General features: G+C 33.0%; 1 protein-coding gene across 1 annotated transcript in view; it reads right to left on the minus strand.

Annotated features, from left to right (window-relative positions):
* The window catches only part of LOC131843305 (protein enabled-like), a 46,508-nt gene that overhangs the window by 15,950 nt on the left and 11,512 nt on the right, over nucleotides 1-19,046 (minus strand). The window contains exon 2 of the mRNA XM_059191927.1: nucleotides 8,149-8,739. Within this exon, the coding sequence (XP_059047910.1) occupies nucleotides 8,149-8,702 (554 nt within the window). The 5' untranslated portion in view covers nucleotides 8,703-8,739. The remainder of the gene's footprint in view (nucleotides 1-8,148; nucleotides 8,740-19,046) is intronic.

Below are 19,046 nucleotides of genomic sequence, written 5' to 3' on the forward strand. Positions count from 1 at the left end.
GTAGAAACACGAACAATTTCCAAAATATTATTTTATAACAATCATAATCGTGAAAACAGAGCACATGCATATGCAGGTAGATGTTATGACGTAGGCATCCTCTAAGAAAGGATTTTGAGTAATTCTACCCCCAAGCGGATGAAAGTTTGTATGAAACTTTGTCAATTTTAAACCGATCAGGCTGAGACTTTGCATGCATAAAGCTACTATGACGGCATTCTCTGAGAAAGGATTTTGATAAATTCCACCCCTTTTATTTCCGATGGTCGCGGCTTCGATTCCTCGCACGGTGTAAACATTTGTATTCATGACTATGATTGTTTGTATCGGTCTGGGTGTTTTCTATGTATATTATGTATGTATTTACAAGAAAAAGTATCAAGTATTTATATAAGTTATCTAGTATCCATAACTGCTTCTACTGCTTACCGTGGAACTAAATAGTGCTGTATTCATTGTCCAGGGTTATTTATACGTATATTTATAGGAGATCGTGTCTTAGAAGACGTCATGTCCAGCAGTGTACTGTGATACTGTCTGACTGCTGACGATTATGTATATTTATAGACAACATAGGTGAAAAAAAACGTTAGATAACTGGTGATCGGTCATTGTTCCTCGTTATCTGATAATTGATAACACAATTTAGAATGTCTTATCAGGACGTGAGTGTCTAGCAGAGTTAAAATCTATCTAGATATGACACTCACACGTGAACATTATTAAGGTTCTATTGTCAAAGACGTACTTCTATAAACACAGATAAGTATTATATATATACATCTATACATATAAATAAAATAGGAGTATCTGGTTGTAATATTAAAATAACCGTTTTTTACTACACGCGTATGAATATAAATACGGTAAATACACCAAAATAACATTTTTTACCATCTTTGTCTGTCAGTCTGTTTGTTCCGGCTAATCTCTGAAATGGTTGGACCGATCTTGACGGGATTTTTTTGGCAAGTAGCTGATGTAATACGGACTAACTTAGACTACTTTTATTTAAGAAAAATAAAGTTATATTCCACGCGGACGAATTCACGGGAACAGCTAATATATTATATATATAATATATTATTATAAATAATAATAATATTTCAGGACAATTCACAGAGGGCCGTCTAGACCCAAGCTAAGTAGAGCTTGTGTTGTGGGTACTAGACTACTGAAACTACTGATACAAATATATCCATTTTTATTTTTTCGTAAATACATATATATTATACATAGAAAACACTCAGACCGATACAAACAATCATACTCATGTCAAGATAACAAGTGAAACAAACAATAATTTAAATGGTACCAATTTATTTGTGGTTGGTGAATGTTATTTTCCTTGTAGTGAATATAATGAAATAACAAACAGTATCGATGAAGGAAAAATTTATAACAATATTAGAAATATGTACATTTCGAGTATAATATATTTATATTACATATTTCGAGTATAATATAAATTATGGAGATTTTAGGCATACATAGGGACAGCGACAGCGACTTTGTTTTATACTATAGTACCCATAACACAAGCTTTAGCTAGTTCAATTTGGGTGTAGATAGCGCTGTGTGAATTGTCCTGAGATTATTATTATCAGTATAGTAATTTTATACTACATCAATTAAAAAATCAAATGTATCTATCATACAGTATAATTGAAAGAAAAACCTTCAAACTGTAATATAAAAAAACCCACACACCATGTATGCATGGCCTATTAAAAAGAGCGAAACGGATATAGCGCAATAGAAAGAGACAACCAACCCACACTATAGATAAACCCCACGCCACAATATCCGCATTTTGCGAAACCATGGTGAAAGATGCGGGCCACGTGTGGGCGACGACAATTGCCACTTGGAGGTCTAAAAAATGGTAAGGCTGCTGTCTAAACATATATATATGTATATATATATATATATTTTATGTTATAATGAAATGGTGCACCCGCCTGCGCTAACGGTTTACGTAGGCGGGGCACCAGTGGAGGATGATGAGATGAACATGAGGTCAGATCAGTTAGCCCATCGGGATAAATTCACTAGGAATTTATCACGATGGTTTCCAGGAGGAACCGCGTGGAGGTCAACCCGACATGGTACATTGCTAGCAATGGATTCAAGAGTCCACATTACTAACAATCCCCTTCCCCGTGTCTAAACATATTTCGTACATATAACTGTCGAAACAAACTCCGACCAATGGACATTGGAGTGTTCGAAACCAGAACCCACCAACCGCTATCGGGGTATATTGTTATACCTTTTCAGATTATTTTTAGGGGCATTTTTTAGTAACTAGTATATTTTATGATCATTGAATGAATTAACCGACCCTAGGGTTCGTAATTTATTAGTTAGTACTCATTATTCTTTGAGATTAGTACAAATGAAGGATTCAATAAAAATAATTAATAAAAAATATATATAAGTATTCAGTAGGTCGTTGGAATGTGAAATAAACTGAAGCTTCAAAATATAGGAGCATTTGTATTCACTTGAGATCACGTTTAACTTTGCTATATTTAGTGGCTTATACTGCTTTTTAACGGTAAAAATATTTAGTACTTTAAAAGTAGTTTCATTATTTCTTACTATACAGTGTAGCGTTAATAACGCTACATCCGATCGACTTCCACGCAATCCCCTCTGGAAAACATCGTGATCGTGATTAATAGTGAATTAGTGATGGAATAACTGATCTGAGTTTTCCCACATAATAAAATATATCGGGTGCGGTTCAAATATCGCGTCAGCGCCGCTCGACGCTTTATCGCTTTATAAGGCACCTGAACTTAAACGCGTTGGTGTCAGAGGCGCCATAGTTCTGCAATTCACTTGTCGATATCGCTTAAAAATGATAACGTTATATTTGATATTCCATATTCGAGTTTTTAGAACTCTTTAAAATAATATTAACCAGCTACACGCCCCGGTTTCGCACGGGTGTACACATACTATACATATAAACCTACCTCTTATATCACTATATATTGCTGAAAGTTACATTAAAATCCATTGCGTAGTTTAAAAGATCTAAGCGGACAGACAGCGGAATCGACTTCACTTTATACTTTGTAAAAATAATACATGAAGCAAAAACTTTGTACCCCTTTTTAAGAAAATTGCGCGGACGGAGGGATTGCGCGAACAAATTTTGCACACTTATAGTTTCTATAGAGAACGAGTGCAGAATACTAATATATTATTTTTAATAACGCACGTGCACTTCTGTTAAACAGAATAGAATAAAAAATTCTTTACTCAAAATAACTTAATTTAAGGACTTTTGATATCTTCTGGATGATAATGGAATAGTGCACCCGCCTGCGTTAACGGTTTACGCTGGTGGGGCACCAGTGGATGATGATAGCATGCAGTCAAGTCAGTTAGCTCATCTTGGCAAATGGCAACCACGATGTTTCCAGGGAGCACCGCGTGGATGTCAACCTGACATGGTACATTGCTAGCAATGGGGATTATTACTCCACATTATTATCAATCCCCATCCCCTCTATTATTATATTTCCCCTTATTTGAGTATTTATTTGAATTAGTGCTAATTGGTGGTTGGTATTCACACACTTAAACTTGAAAATGTAAAGTAATAATAAAGTTATTTAAAAGAGCAACACGCAAGTTTCTTGCTCGTTCTTCTTGTGATGAGACAGCTTTCCGAACGAGCGGTAGATTAAAAAAATGTAATGACTATTCAAAAGTGCTTCAATGTAAGTTTATTTGAATAAATGATTTCTATTCTATTCTATTCTATGTATGTTAATCTTTTCGCGATTAAACCGTTAAATTAATCTTAATGAATTTTACCGTGAAATTAGATTATACTAATATTACGAGAACGGATGTAGGCTAACCTTTATATCAAAAATCAGACGATATCGCGAGAAGCAACAATACATTATTTGACAAATAAATACATCATAAACAGAAAATCCAGACAATACAAACACTCATACAACAATATTTAATATATACACATTCTTATTGTTCGGAAATCGAAACCGCGACCATTGGATGAGACAGCTAATAAAACCGCGAAACCACCAAGGACGTCAGGGTCAGGATTGTCAATATAGGTCTTTACCACACAGTTCACACGTTCTGTAGAACTTAGCACGCAGTGAAAGGAAAGAAAGAAATAATTTTATTCGGAAGTAATAACACGCATCTGATATGTAAAATTCTCGTATTATGTGTTTTGTAACAAAAATCTTCCGAAACAACTTGACCGATTTTTATGAAATTTTATATATATAATCGGTAGGTCTGAGAATCTATTTTTTGTTAAACCCCATAATGATAAATATGACACACCGTAGAAAAAATATTTTCTGGACAAAATTTTATCTATACATATAAATAAAATTGGAGTGTCTGTTTGTAATATTGAAATAACCGTTTTTTTACTACATGCATATAAATATATATATATATATATATACGGTACACATACCAAAATAACATTTTTATTATTTTTGTCTGTCTGTCTGTCCGTCTGTTTGTTCCGGCTAATCTCTGAAATGGCTGGACACATTTTGACGGGACTTTTTTTGGCAGGTAGCTGATGAAATAAGGAGTAACTTAGGCTACTTTTATTTTAGATAATAAAGTTAATTTCCACGCGGACTCAGTCGAGGGAACAGCTAGTATTTTGATATGTATACTCGGTAGGTCAACCGTTTACCATGAGATAGGTCTGATGGCTATCCTTGTTTGCAACTATCGTAATTTAAAAAGGATGTTCATTAGATATTTAATTTGGCAAATAGCTTAAAACAATTCTGTAATTAATATAATATTATCTCACTAATTAATCAAACATTAAAAATGGTTTAAGCAAATAAATTTAATTAATTACTATTATTAACATCCTTAAATTAATAATCAGCATAAAATTTAAAATGATATCTATTATATAAGTTTTGAGTTATTCCATTGGAGTCAAAATATATTTTACCTGCCAAAATATATTTTGACTCCAATGGAATAACTCAAAACTCTCTCTTTTAATGGAAATAATTATTAACACTCTAGTTTAGCACAATAAAATCTATAATTATATAACTTTAGACAGAAAAAATATATTTTGATTCCAATGGAATAACTCAAAACTCTATCTTTTAATGGAAATAATTATTAACACTCTAGTTTAGTGCAATAAAATCTATAATTATATAACTTTAGACAGAAAAAATATATTTTGATTCCAATGGAATAACTCAAAACTCTATCTTTTAATGGAAATAATTATTAACACTCTAGTTTAGTGCAATAAAATCTATAATTATATAACTTTAGACAGAAAAAATATATTTTGATTCCAATGGAATAACTCAAAACTCTATCTTTTAATGGAAATAATTATTAACACTCTAGTTTAGTGCAATAAAATCTATAATTATATAACTTTAGACAGAAAAAATATATTTTGATTCCAATGGAATAACTCAAAACTCTCTCTTTTAATGGAAATAATTATTAACACTCTAGTTTAGTGCAATAAAATCTATAATTATATAACTTTAGACAGAAAAAATATATTTTGATTCCAATGGAATAACTCAAAACTCTCTCTTTTAATGGAAATAATTATTAACACTCTAGTTTAGTGCAATAAAATCTATAATTATATAACTTTAGACAGAAAAAATATATTTTGATTCCAATGGAATAACTCAAAACTCTCTCTTTTAATGGAAATAATTATTAACACTCTAGTTTAGTACAATAAAATCTATAATTATATAACTTTAGACAGAAAAAATATATTTTGATTCCAATGGAATAACTCAAAACTCTCTCTTTTAATGGAAATAATTATTAACACTCTAGTTTAGTACAATAAAATCTATATTATATAATTTTAAACAGGAGAAACTATATTTAGTGTCTATTGAAAATAGATACTAAATATATTCAACTCCAAACTCTCTTTTAGTATAAAAACTTATAACTCTCCAGTTTTTTTTTTGCATGAGAGATATGCAAAAAAAAACTGGTGATCTGCGTATCTGGTGGTCTACGTGTTCAATAATTAAATCTGTATTACTAACGTTGCCTTGAAAATATTGCTTTCAGCAATAAGGCCGCCTAATGTAATTTATATATATGTAACTTAATATGTTATTTATATCTTTTCTTTGCCATATTTTTTATGGAATAAGGTGTTACTTTGCGGAAGTCCATTTCCTTACTTAATGGATATATATTATTACTTCTATAATAATATTACTTGTATTATTATTTTCTATGCTGTATATTCGAAATAAAAAATATTATATTTTATATACATACATGTATAACATACTTAATCTATTTTAAAAATTAAAAGTATAAAATTATAATCTAAAAACTGATCTGAGCGTAACTGTTATTTTTTTCTAATTATATAATTAAATTAAGTAAATCGTAATTTTGATATTAATTATGTTAAATTGATTTAAAAAAAGCTTTACATACATAAACGTAAAAATTAATTACATATACTAATAATATCGAGATGAGAGATTTCTTATAAGAGTAACTTAAAACTTTTTCATACCTAATTAAGTAAAACATAATGGGAATTGATCTCAGTGATCAGAATAAAATAATATTATATTTAATAGCTGTGTACGTGTCACACACATGTGAAATTTATAGCCTAAGTGTTATTCTGATGTATGTATGTAAGCTGTAGCTTATATTACTGTAAAGTTTCATCAAAATACGTTCAGTATTTTTTGCGTGATGGAGTAACAAACATCTATATCTAAACTCACGAACTTTTGCCTTTATAATATTAATAAGATTTATTGCAACATAATTTTTATTTAATTTGAGTACTGAACCCGTGCCGTAAAGTAACTTAATCAAATAAAAATTAATACGTAGCTGTAATTACAGTACCGTTTGTATTTCCTCAAAGGTAATTAATAGACGATTTGCATTAGCTGCTTGGTCGAGAATGGAATGCGTATCCTTTGAGTTGAGGAAACATAATAGTTACTATTCGTATCATTGGAATTAATTATTGTAGATGCTTCTGGAATTGTTGAATTCTTAGGGGCAAACCATAAAATAAATCATACCAATTTCAGTGAGTTCTATACCCTCTTATAAATATATGTATAATAACCAAATCGTAATTTACACTTATAGAATAAATAACTTAATTTCTATATGGAATAAAAAAGTAACTTTAAACACACCATTGGAGGGGAGGGGAGGGGGGGGGGGGTTGATAGTAATGTGGGCCAACCCCATTGCTAGCAATGTACCATGTCAGGTTGACCTGGAAACCTCGTGATAAATTCGTGGCGATTTTAATAGGATGGGCTAACTGACCTAACCTCATGCTCATCTTATCATACTCCACTGGTGCTCCGCCAGCGTAAACCGTTAACGCAGGCGGATACACCATTCCTCTATCATCTCTATTGGAGAATAAATAAGCTGAAAGTCAGTTATTTTTGTGGAAATAAATCAAGTAATCAATACATGTCACGTTTTCAGATTAAGCACTTCTTGAGATGACTTTATTTTCAACCTATACTATCGTTCTACCGTTACTTATCAGCCTTATCTACCTCTTTTACCTTACTTATCAATCTTTTCTTATTCGATATATAAATTTAAAATTGATAAGTATATTCTGTTACAAGAATTTGACTCCAATATCTACAAAATAAGTATTAGATTTACAAGTGCATCATAAAAATCACATTCTGTATAGGACTTGTATATAAAATAAATTAAAAACTGATAAGTATATTTTGTTACAAGAATCTGACTCCAATATCTACAAAATGAGTATTAGATTTACAAGTGCATCATATAAATCACATTCTGAATCATAAGACTGGCATACAGTCTACATTTATAACCCTAGGTAATAACTTTTTTTTAATAATGGCAAACATTGATTGGCAATAGTTGCGTATAGTACCACTGACAGGACATCAACATGTATAACCAATGGTGCCCCTCCGACGTTGTCATTACAGAGAATTGAAATTCACCGCCACTCTTCAACTGAAATAGAGCTCACACAAGCTGCTTGGCTGCTGAAATAGGTGAGATAGAAATGCCCACGCAAACTGTAATGGTTGCCTTTGTAAATGCTTAAAAATTAAAACTTACTGTGCCCAATATTCTTCCCATTTCTTCTCCCTGTTGGATCCATATCCTCTTGGCAGTGTGGCAGTCTTCCCCCTTCCATTGAGGGACGCAGATGACCCTCTATTATCTGGTAAACTCAATACAGAGTGCCTTTGCATAGGCTCTGATCTGAACGATCTTAACGAAGATTGTGAGCCCATTTCATCTGCCTTCAGATTGTTCTGCGATCCTCGTAAAGTGCCATAATCCACATTAGGTTCACAGTACTCACTTTCCCCATTCCTATAATGACCATTCCTGTATTCACCATTCAATGAGTGACTGCCGGAGTTTACCTCGCTATAAGTTCTACCGAGAGGTGGTCTGGGCAGCGGTCGCCTTTGTTCCATTTTCTCGCCGCGGTTGAATGAAGAATTCCTCTTCACCATTTTCGGGGACTCCTGAACGTTGGTCAGTGAGGGCATTTTGGACTCTTTCTCCAAAACTATTTCGTTTTCAAGTTGACTCTGTACATTCGCTAACATCTCCTCCAGATCACCTAAATCCGGATCTATATTGATTTTCATGCGACGCATGTTTGGAATGTTATATCACAGAAACTTCACTATATCACTTTAATGACAAAAGCAATTTAACTAATGGATTCTTTGCTTATTTTATAATTACGTTTTGATAACTGAGGGAGCGCGCGTCACGTCCTCCCTCGACGAAGTCTGAACGACAACTAAAGTGGCACTACTAAACCAAATCGATCGCCTACCATTATCTTTTCTCAGCTACCTCTATTCAACACACTTTTTCTCTACATTGTTAAGTAATAAATGCATGTAAGCAATTTGTAACACTCACTAAGTATTAGGTATTGTTTGTTTTTTCTTAGAAATCATAAAGTAAAAGCAGGTAAACGGTTAGTTAATGATTGTAATACTTTTCGGAAGGTCACAATTTCGAATTATTTGATAATTAATACAGTAAGAAGCGGCATTATTAGTTTGATATTTTTATTATAAAAATAATCTATAATTCGTTACAATTAGTATGGGTAGTAAGTTTGGGAGTAGAAAGGACATCAAGGCCATAATTGTCAAAAAGTTAACAATTTTAATAGTAAATTTGAAATGTAATATGAAATTTAAGATACCATCCCAGAAAGGGTTTTCTAGATTTTTCCCTTCTTTTCTTTCTAAGAAAGGTCCTTTCTCTAATTTGACACTTAAGTTTGTGACACTAACTTGTCATAAATGTCACACTTTCTCGAACCCGATTAACATGTATTTTGTGACATAACTTAAGGTTATAATATCTAAAGAATAATAATAAAGAATAGTAGGTAGAGTTATAATATCTAGCCAACCATTCGACCTACATAACAAGATATCAAAGACCAGATTAATAATGTAACTGAATCTATAAAAAGTGGACTGGTGACGCACTGGTGAAAGACACCTGCCCTTATATGTATCATGATGACTAGTTTCACAAATACATAAACTCGAAAGTGTGCCTTTATTTGTTACCTTGTCACGACTAAACTAAACGCGAAGATTACATCTCAAGAATAGAATAGAATAGAAAATCATTTATTCAAATAAACTTACATTGAAGCACTTTTGAATAGTCATTACATTTTTTTTAATCTACCGCTCGTTCGGAAAGCTGTCTCATCACAAGAAGAACGAGCAAGAAACTTGCGTGTTGCTCTTTTAAATAATGTTATTGTTACTTTACATTTTTAAGTTTAAGTGTGTGAATACAAACCACCAATTAGCACCAAGGATGGATGATGGAGATAGACCGAAAAATTTAAATCGAAATATAAGAATAAAGTCTCATATAATGACCTTCGCCCAGTTCCCCCTGGAAACCATTATGACAAATGTAAGATGAGTAAATCACAAGACGAAAATTAACGCTAGCAATAGCAACTAGCATATACAGTAGTCTCAGGGTATAATAATAATAAACCTGAACAAATCACACAGCGTCATCTAGTCCCAAACTAAGCAGAGCTTGTTTTATAGGTACTAGACAACTAATACAAATGTATTTGTATCGAACGGTTTGATTCTTCGCACGATAGAAATATTTGTATTCATGAGTATGATCGTTTGCATTGGTGTAGGTGTTTTCTATGTATATTATGTATGTATGTACAAAAAATAAGATCTAAGTGTTTATATAAGTTGTCTAGTACCCATAATACAAGCTCTAGTTTACCGTGGGACTAAATGGCACTGTGTTCTGTGTCTAGGGTTAAAAATAGACAGGTAGACTTATCTTTTGATGTACCATAAGAGTTTGTAATAGACCTACAGGAATAAAATTAATTTGATTTGATTGTACTACATTTATTTGAAAATAATACGAACTGAATTTTTTATCAGTTCTTCTCTCTTTTATCAGTTCTCACGGTAGATTTGACATACCATAAGAATCTGTAATAGACCTACATGAATAAAGATATTTTAAATATGAATTGATCTATAAATTTACACGTGTAGGAAATCGCGGGACCACTGGTTGAATAAATAAAATTATCACTATAGATGAACATATCAGTTATAGTATCATGTTATCTGTGGTCAGAGATAACATAATACTGGTTAACTGTACCATCGCCGCAGCCACGAGACGTCCAGCGAACTTGAAATTATCCGTTACCGAGGAAGAATTTATAAAGTGTCTACGTGAAAAAGGGTTTGTTAGTAATGAGGACTAATGAACAGATTGCGATGCATCTGTAATATGTCTACGTGGAGAGGGAAGGAGATTATTAGTTATGTGGACTGATGACCCCACTGCAAGCAATATACCATGTCAGGTTGACCTCCACCCAGTTCTTCCTGGAAACCATCGTTATAAATTCACGATAGGTTAACTGACCAGACCGGCGGAAGGGGATTGTCAGTTATGTGGTCAGATTACCCCATTGGTAGCAAGGTATCATGTCAGGTAGACCTGCACGCAGTTCCCCCTGGAAACCATCATGATAAATCCACGATGGGGTAAAGGGGGGAAGGGGATTGTTAGTAATGAGGACTGTTGACCCCATTGCTAGCAATGTACCATGTCAGGTTGACCTCCTCGCGGTTCCCCCTGGAAACCATCGTGATAAATTCCTGATTAATCTGTCACGATGGGCTAACTGACCTGACATCATGCTCATCATATCATCCTTCACTGGTGCCCCGCCAGCGTAAACCGTTAGCGCAGGCGGGTGCACCATTCCATTATCAAGCCTCAAAAAAAAACTGACTAGAACGAGTGAGGCGAATTGCTACTAATATAGACTAATGAATCGATTGCTAGCAATGTAAAATGGATAGGCCTCCGCCCAGTCCCCCCCATTTAAGATGAGTAAATCACAATTATTTATAGCCTATATGTACTAATAACATCAGAATACTGATGTATAAGCTATATTACTGTAAAGTTTCACAAAATCCGATCAGTAGTCTTTGCATGACAGAGTAACAAACATCCATCCATACTCACAAACTTTCGCGTTTATAATATAATAAAGATAAAAAAACCACTCGGACAAGTACAAAGACTTGTAAAATACCTATGAACACAAATTCTTACATCATGCGAGGAATCAAACCCGTGATCATCGGAACAAGACGGTGTGCCAAACCACTAGACCAGCGATCGTCATAATTAGTAGTTTATTACAATTAATTGCTTTTACAATGTGAACAATTAGCGTGGATTTGTTTAATGACACCAAAATGGCTGAGTCCTTAATTGGTCAAGATTTTCGCGTCGCATTACACAATAGAAATTGTAATACAATATCATTTAGTTCAGATCGCAATAAATTTGAGTCATAATGAACAACCATAGAGAATGTGAGTCACACAATCCAGGGATTCTTTTAGATATAGAAAATTTAATAGACAAATCTAACAGCCATAGAGAATGTGAGTCACACAATCCAGGGATTCTTTTAGATATAGAAAATTTAATAGACAAATCTACCAACCATAGAGAATGTGAGTCACACAATCCAGGGATTCTTTTAGATATAGAAAATTTAATAGACAAATTTAACAACCATAGAGAATGTGAGTCACACAATCCAGGGATTCTTTTAGACATAGAAAATTTAATAGACAAATTTAACAACCATAGAGAATGTGAGTCACACAATCTAAGACTTTGTTTTATACTATGTAATGAGTCTGTGGTCAAATCGAGAATATATTAATATTATTTGTCTATAGTCTTACTAAATGTTAAATTAATTATGGTCGAAATTCGACCAGTAGGTGACTACTTGTAAAATACTAAATTAAATAAGAAAGTAAGTAAATGTTTTCAGAGACCAAATAACGTGACATCATGAAGTTATAAAATCAAATATACACAAATAATCATCATTATCTAAAGCGTTTTAGTTAATGATTATTAATCATCACAATTAAAACATTTTTGCGACAGTACATCATTGGTTTCTTGTAAGTCTGATCGGGAAGTATGAATGTATTTTATACTAAGAAACATATTGATTATTCATATATTTTACCTGTTGATTATCGACATTTGGATTTCTATATAGATGGTGACTACTATACACCAAGTTGAATTATGAAATATTGGGTGTAATAAGGGTGAGATATAATAATATATTAATAATAATAAGTATGGTATACGGCATAAAGCGTAAAAATCCAGGAAAAACCGAATTAATGAGACGACAATGAAAATAATAATTCACACAACCCCTAGACAATTCACACAACGTCACCTAATCCCAAGTTAAGCAGAGCTTTGTTATGGGTATTAAACAACTGATATAAATATTTAGATTTGTTTTTATCAATATATTTATTTTATTTATTTATTTATTATACTCTTTATAGCACCAATTACAGAACAAAAACAAAAACAATTAAAATAGAAAATATACACTGATACAAAAGGCTTTATCGCTAGCAATCTCTTCCAGACTACCTTTAGGTGGATAGAGAAATAAAAATAAGAACAGGGTATACATATAATATACATAGCAAACACCCAGACCGATACGAACAATCACATTCCCAAATACAAATGTTTGGACCGCGCAAGGAATCGAACCCGCGACCATTGGAGGTAAAGCGGAGAGCTAAACCACCGAGACTGACATTACAGGGTAGAGGCATGACACAGTCCTTAAGTATGTCAACGCATGTTTTATTGTGAAAAGCTAATACAAAAGAGATAAAAATCTCCATAAGAGAATTACCATACCTAGAAAACAGTCTGTAAACAGTAATACATTTAATTACATTGTGAGCAATTTCAGAAGCTATCAGTCATTTTTTTATCAATGCGGTAGTGGAGCACACTGGCGGAAGTATTGCTTGTTGCAGTATAGATAAACGTAGGCGGGTGATAAAGTACAATGACACATTTTTTCCAATACTAATGTTTGCTGCAACTTGGCTTTACGTTGTATTGGACCAAAATGAGAGAATGCAGAAGGCAGTGTTCTCCCTCCGATCGATCCTCCGCGCAATTTAAACGGAGATCGAAATTACGACAGCTTTCAGGCTAAAATCGTATCCGTCAGGCGGGGATTGGCCTTCAGCCGCTCCATACGAACGAGTGCTGCTTGTAGGGACTGGTCTGCTCTTATCACTAGACTGATTTAATCTTATTGTGTTTTTATACTTGAGCCTAAATAAATTAGTACTGGTTGGTAGTTTGTATTCACACGTTTCGACTTGTAAAATGTGAACTTACAAGGATTGTTCAAAAGAGCAACACACAAGTTTCTTGCTTATTCTTCTTGTGATGAGACAGCTTTCCGAATAAGCGGTAGATTTAAAAAAATGTTGACTATTCAAAAGTGCTTAAATTAAGTTTATTTGAATAAATGATTTTCTATTCTATTCTATTCCATAAGACGTGCAAGTTTGGAGTGCCATCTACACTCGCCCCCTATCGTCCGGTGAAGCTGTAAGGCGTAAGACTCTAATGCGGCTAGCATTAGAGTAGACCGAAAAAGTAGTGAACGGCTATAGGAGAACTCCTGCTTAAATCGCTAGAGGTTCGTTGGAATGGACCGGGAACCGTTAAACAGAACGTTGAAATTTGTTCCTCTAGTGATTGTACTTTTTGGAACGAGAACTGAACAGAGTCTGAATCGAGAGAGAATTGTAGTTTGTTCTTCAAATATTTTTTTTTAAAGGACAAAAGACTGAATAGTGTCTTTTATTTCCTCGACTGGCAACACGACCGATAACTGTCTTTGTTAGCTGGCCGTAATAATGAAATACTTTTACTAATTGTATTACTCTAATTTTAGATAGATAGATAGATATATCGTTTATTTGTTTGTTACTAATCACACACAACATGTTCATAAGAATATACAATACATAATACAACATAAGATTTATTTATAGTGCTATTGATTGCAAGCAATTGTGTGTAGTGAGAATTTATTTGAATGAAATTATTTGAAATTTGATTGTTGTTGTGTGTACTGAATTTATTTGAATAAAGGTAATTTCTATTTCAAAAACAAGTACTGTCCATCACAAATATGTCAAATATGTAAGAGCTGCATGGAATTGAGTCCCTAAATTAGGCACAGTCAAGGATGCGAGTAATATACTCAAGTCATATACCTATATATGAGTTTACCTTTTTTCAGAGCACTTGATTGTTTTTTTTTTATTCTTTCTGAAAACACACATTTACTGGCTTTGATACGATCAGCCTACTATTCCATATCTGAATTCCTATAGGTAATATATTTCGAAAAATTGTTTGCGCAGAAGCGCCTCTATTTTATAGAACATTTGCCATGTTTTTCTGCAAAAAAGTATTATAAGAAAAACGTACTTTTTAAGCACGCTTTTCATTATAGTCAACAAGTAACAAAAGTGCTTTTTTACAAACCACGTTTTAACAATAATAACTATTAAATCCTTTGCCCATCTCTATAAGGAATCATGACGCAATAAATGCAGTTTTTTGTAGTAGTAATTGGTCGCCGGAACTGACACCGCTCGAGTTTTGCAACGACCGCTTACCAACAAACAAATATGGCTTAAATTACTTAGTAACCAAATAAAATCTGTGTGGTAACGGTAATCCCGATGAATAGCAGTCACAATGTCAGATTAATTATCGACCAATGAGGGCAGTGTGATTGGCTACTTCCTGCCACCTACCGAGTATCCGCAGTACAATTGTTTAATGGTATTTAAAAGAACATAGCAGATTTTCTTTAATAAATATGGGAGAAAAGAATAAAACAAAAAATGTACGAGTTGAGTTTCATGCCCGTTCTTGTCAACTGAAGGAGGTACCTGAACTGGATGGTAAGCATAGCAATAAAATAATTTGAAAAACGAAAATGTCGTACCTGATAAATGATTATAACTGACTTTATTAACATAGGATATAACAGAATTTCTTCAATAAATATGGGAGAAAAGAATAAAGTAAAAAGAAATAAACGAGTTGAGTTTCACGCCCGTCCTTGTCAATTGAAGGAGGCAGCTGAACTGGGCGGTAAGCATAGCGATAAAAAAATTTGAAATACAAAAATGTCCTATCTGTATAAATGATCATGACTACTGGATAAATGATTATACCTATTTGATTAAATATTGACTGACTTTGGTGCACTTGCCTGCGCTATTGGTATATAAGGGCAACATTTCTTCATTCTATTATCAAACTGTTATGAGGATGTAAGAAAAGTTCCATGACAAAGTCCACTAGATTTTAACTCAAGACTATTTCGTCTAAATCAGGGTAGATAACCACTAGGAGACGACGTTCTAGCAAGGTATACTTTGTAAATTAAGTGTTGAACTTGCCCCCCCTGTGCGATGCGTTAAGACATTGTACACTTTTAAAACTAAGTATAAATTGATATTATTGAGTCAGGAATTATAGTTTTAAACAAGTTGATAATAGTCAATAATATCCAATATAATTAATGTCCTATATAGTAGTAACTGTATAAATGATTTCTTTATGCCTGCATACTCTAATTATACAGTTTCTTCATTTAATATTTTGGTTACTCGTTCACTCACTAAAAAAATTGAGTAATCCACACAGCAGACTATTTATTTATAAATACCCTTTAAACTATGTTTGATTATATATGATATTGTATTAAATTAATTATATTATATGCACATTTGTCCGTGAATCACATATTCAGGGTTCCGCTGAAAATCAGCGTCGTGGCTTTTGTCATGGCATAATGCTGAGATGGGCCCCTTACACACACATCATACACAGTTGGCGATGCTCCGCAGTGATAGAAATGCATTTTTTACTTTATTATTATTATTGGTTTTTTTATTATTATTTTTTTCTTTGTATATAATGATTTCATCCTAATTTAATGAATTATTTTTATTTCGTTTTTTTATATAATAATTTATATGCAGCTGTCGAGACGATTGTGTTGAGATGTGTGATGTAATAAATAAATAAATAAAATAAATTCGAGGAGTACAACGATTCGCTCCACTTAGCGATTGGTCTAAGTACATCTTGACGCAATCCTTTTGTAACTAGGTTACTGTCCTTTTCCTCTCAACGGTGAATACAAAAGATCTATTTCTAAGAAGTAACGATCACGTAATGCAATATTGTTGATAGCGTACTATTCTATGCTAATTGTGCATTAATTTCGTAGCAAGAAAGGGAGAGTAAATGCCAAAGGAGATGACTACGAATCGAGATGAATGAATACATATAAATAAAATTTAAGTATCTGTTTGTAATATTGAAATAACAGTTTTTTACTACATGCGTATAAATACAGTACATACACCAAAATAACATTTTTTTACAATTTTTGTCTGTCTGTCATTTTGAAAATTTGAAATTATTACATAATTTCTGAAATGGCTGGACCTATTTTGACGGGACTTTTATTGACAGGTAGCTGATGTATAAGGAGTAACTTGGCTACTTTTATTTGAGAAAAATAAAGTTAAATTCCACGCGGACGAAGACGCGGATACAGCTAGCAGTAAATAATATAAATAATAAATATATAACCCTGGACAATTAACACAGCGGCAACTAGTCCCACTGTAAGCAGAGCTTATATTATGGGTAACTAGGGACAACTGATATAAATACTTAGATATTTTTATTTATCTGATTTATTTATCTATCTAGGATTCTTAAAAAACAATTTTAAATTTCTGCGTATAAAAAAAAATAGAATAACATTATGCTCTTTTTCCTACAGTTGATTAACAAACCATTGTTCTTGTAATCGATCTTAAAACAAAAGAATTTGAAACTGTTGACTTTAAGGGTGGCTTGGGAGATGGGGGTGACTATTGTATTTCAATGGGGCACGTCAGTGATCTTTTCGTCCTGTTCTATCTCCCTCATTCCGTATGTGGGTCATTTGAATGCTTTCCTTTCATTAGATTGATTAGTTGATAAAATGCTGTACATAGACTTTTCTATTCACATGCAGACATTTTTGTGGGGACGAAATGCGTACCAATAGATATTTATACGAACATCAACAACTGTTTACAAAGTTCATGAGTTACTATTTCGGGGGATATCATGCGTCTTATCCTGTAATTTCACTGCCCCATTACACCTTTCACGTGAACCATAGATTACAAAACCAGCTTTTTTCATTTTTAATTTTATAATTACACATTTAATTGTAAAATTAAATTACATTTATTCACACAAAAAATACACAGACACCTAGCTGCTTGGCGGCTAAGATAGGTGAGTATTTTTTGTGTTTGTAGTAATGTTAACACATTACTAACAATCAGCATCCCCTCTAAAGACCATTGGCAGCAATGAATACCATGTCAGGATGACGTCCACGCATATCGCATTTCCACCCTGGAAACCATCGTGATAAATTCTTGGTGAATTTGTTACGATGGACTAACTGATCTGACAGTTCGTCTTAACATCCTCCACTGGTGCCGCGCCAGTGTAAACCGTTAGCGCAGGCGGGTGCACTCCTGTGAACATACTACACGATATACAAAATACGAATTTTAACTATTGTAAAGCAAGCTAGAACTCCGAAGAAATTTGTGATTTTTGTGATTTCGTGCAATTTTTTTTTAATTAAACATCAGAACTATTTAAAATAATTATAGAGAACTATAGAACTATTCAAAAGGATGTCAGAATTCTAAAAAAAAGTTCGAATTTTTAATATCGTGTGCCAAGTTTACAGGAGTGGCGGGTGCACCATTCCATCATCCATAAAAAAATCACCGATTCCTTATACAAGTGCAATTGCTTCGTTAAAATATCTGACATTGAGACAACGCGTGATTGCGCCGACGTTACGTAATTAAATCCACAATTACCCATATTTAGTTAAATAGACCGCAACAAAGAAAGTATTGTTATCTGATGCGCGACCACTTTCGATGACGTGAAATTTATTCAGAGAAATTAGTGTCATAAAAATTTAACGAGCCATTAATTTTGATGGCCCGTGATAGGTTAATTTGATGTTGGAGAGGAACTTCCAGAACTTAGTAGTTTATAATGACCGTGACAAAGCCAGGATTAATTATTTCTGAATCGTGATGAACTTACTGTAATGTTATATATTAGCGAGGCACTGAAGGTTATAATGATGATAATGAAAGTAAATTAGCTAATCGTAACTAAACCTATGATAGTTTAACACTTCTATTTCCACAACACCACCACTTTATTAGCACCAAATGGCTACTAAAAGATTGACGACCGTTAGTTTCAATTTCCAAATTCCCTCAATTTGGGAATCAACTTTAAAATTGACTTTGTTATCTTTACTTTCTCTATCCACGTCGAAGAAGTCTTGAAGAAATTGCTTAGCGATAAGACCACCTTTTGTATCAGTGAATGTATATTACCTATTTTAATTACTTTCTGCATTTGGTCCAATAAGAGTATTAATAAAA

This window comes from Achroia grisella, unplaced genomic scaffold (genome assembly GCF_030625045.1).
Source record: "Achroia grisella isolate CSIRO2021 unplaced genomic scaffold, CSIRO_AGI_Agris_v1 utg295, whole genome shotgun sequence".
Classification (NCBI taxonomy): Eukaryota; Metazoa; Arthropoda; class Insecta; order Lepidoptera; family Pyralidae; genus Achroia; species Achroia grisella.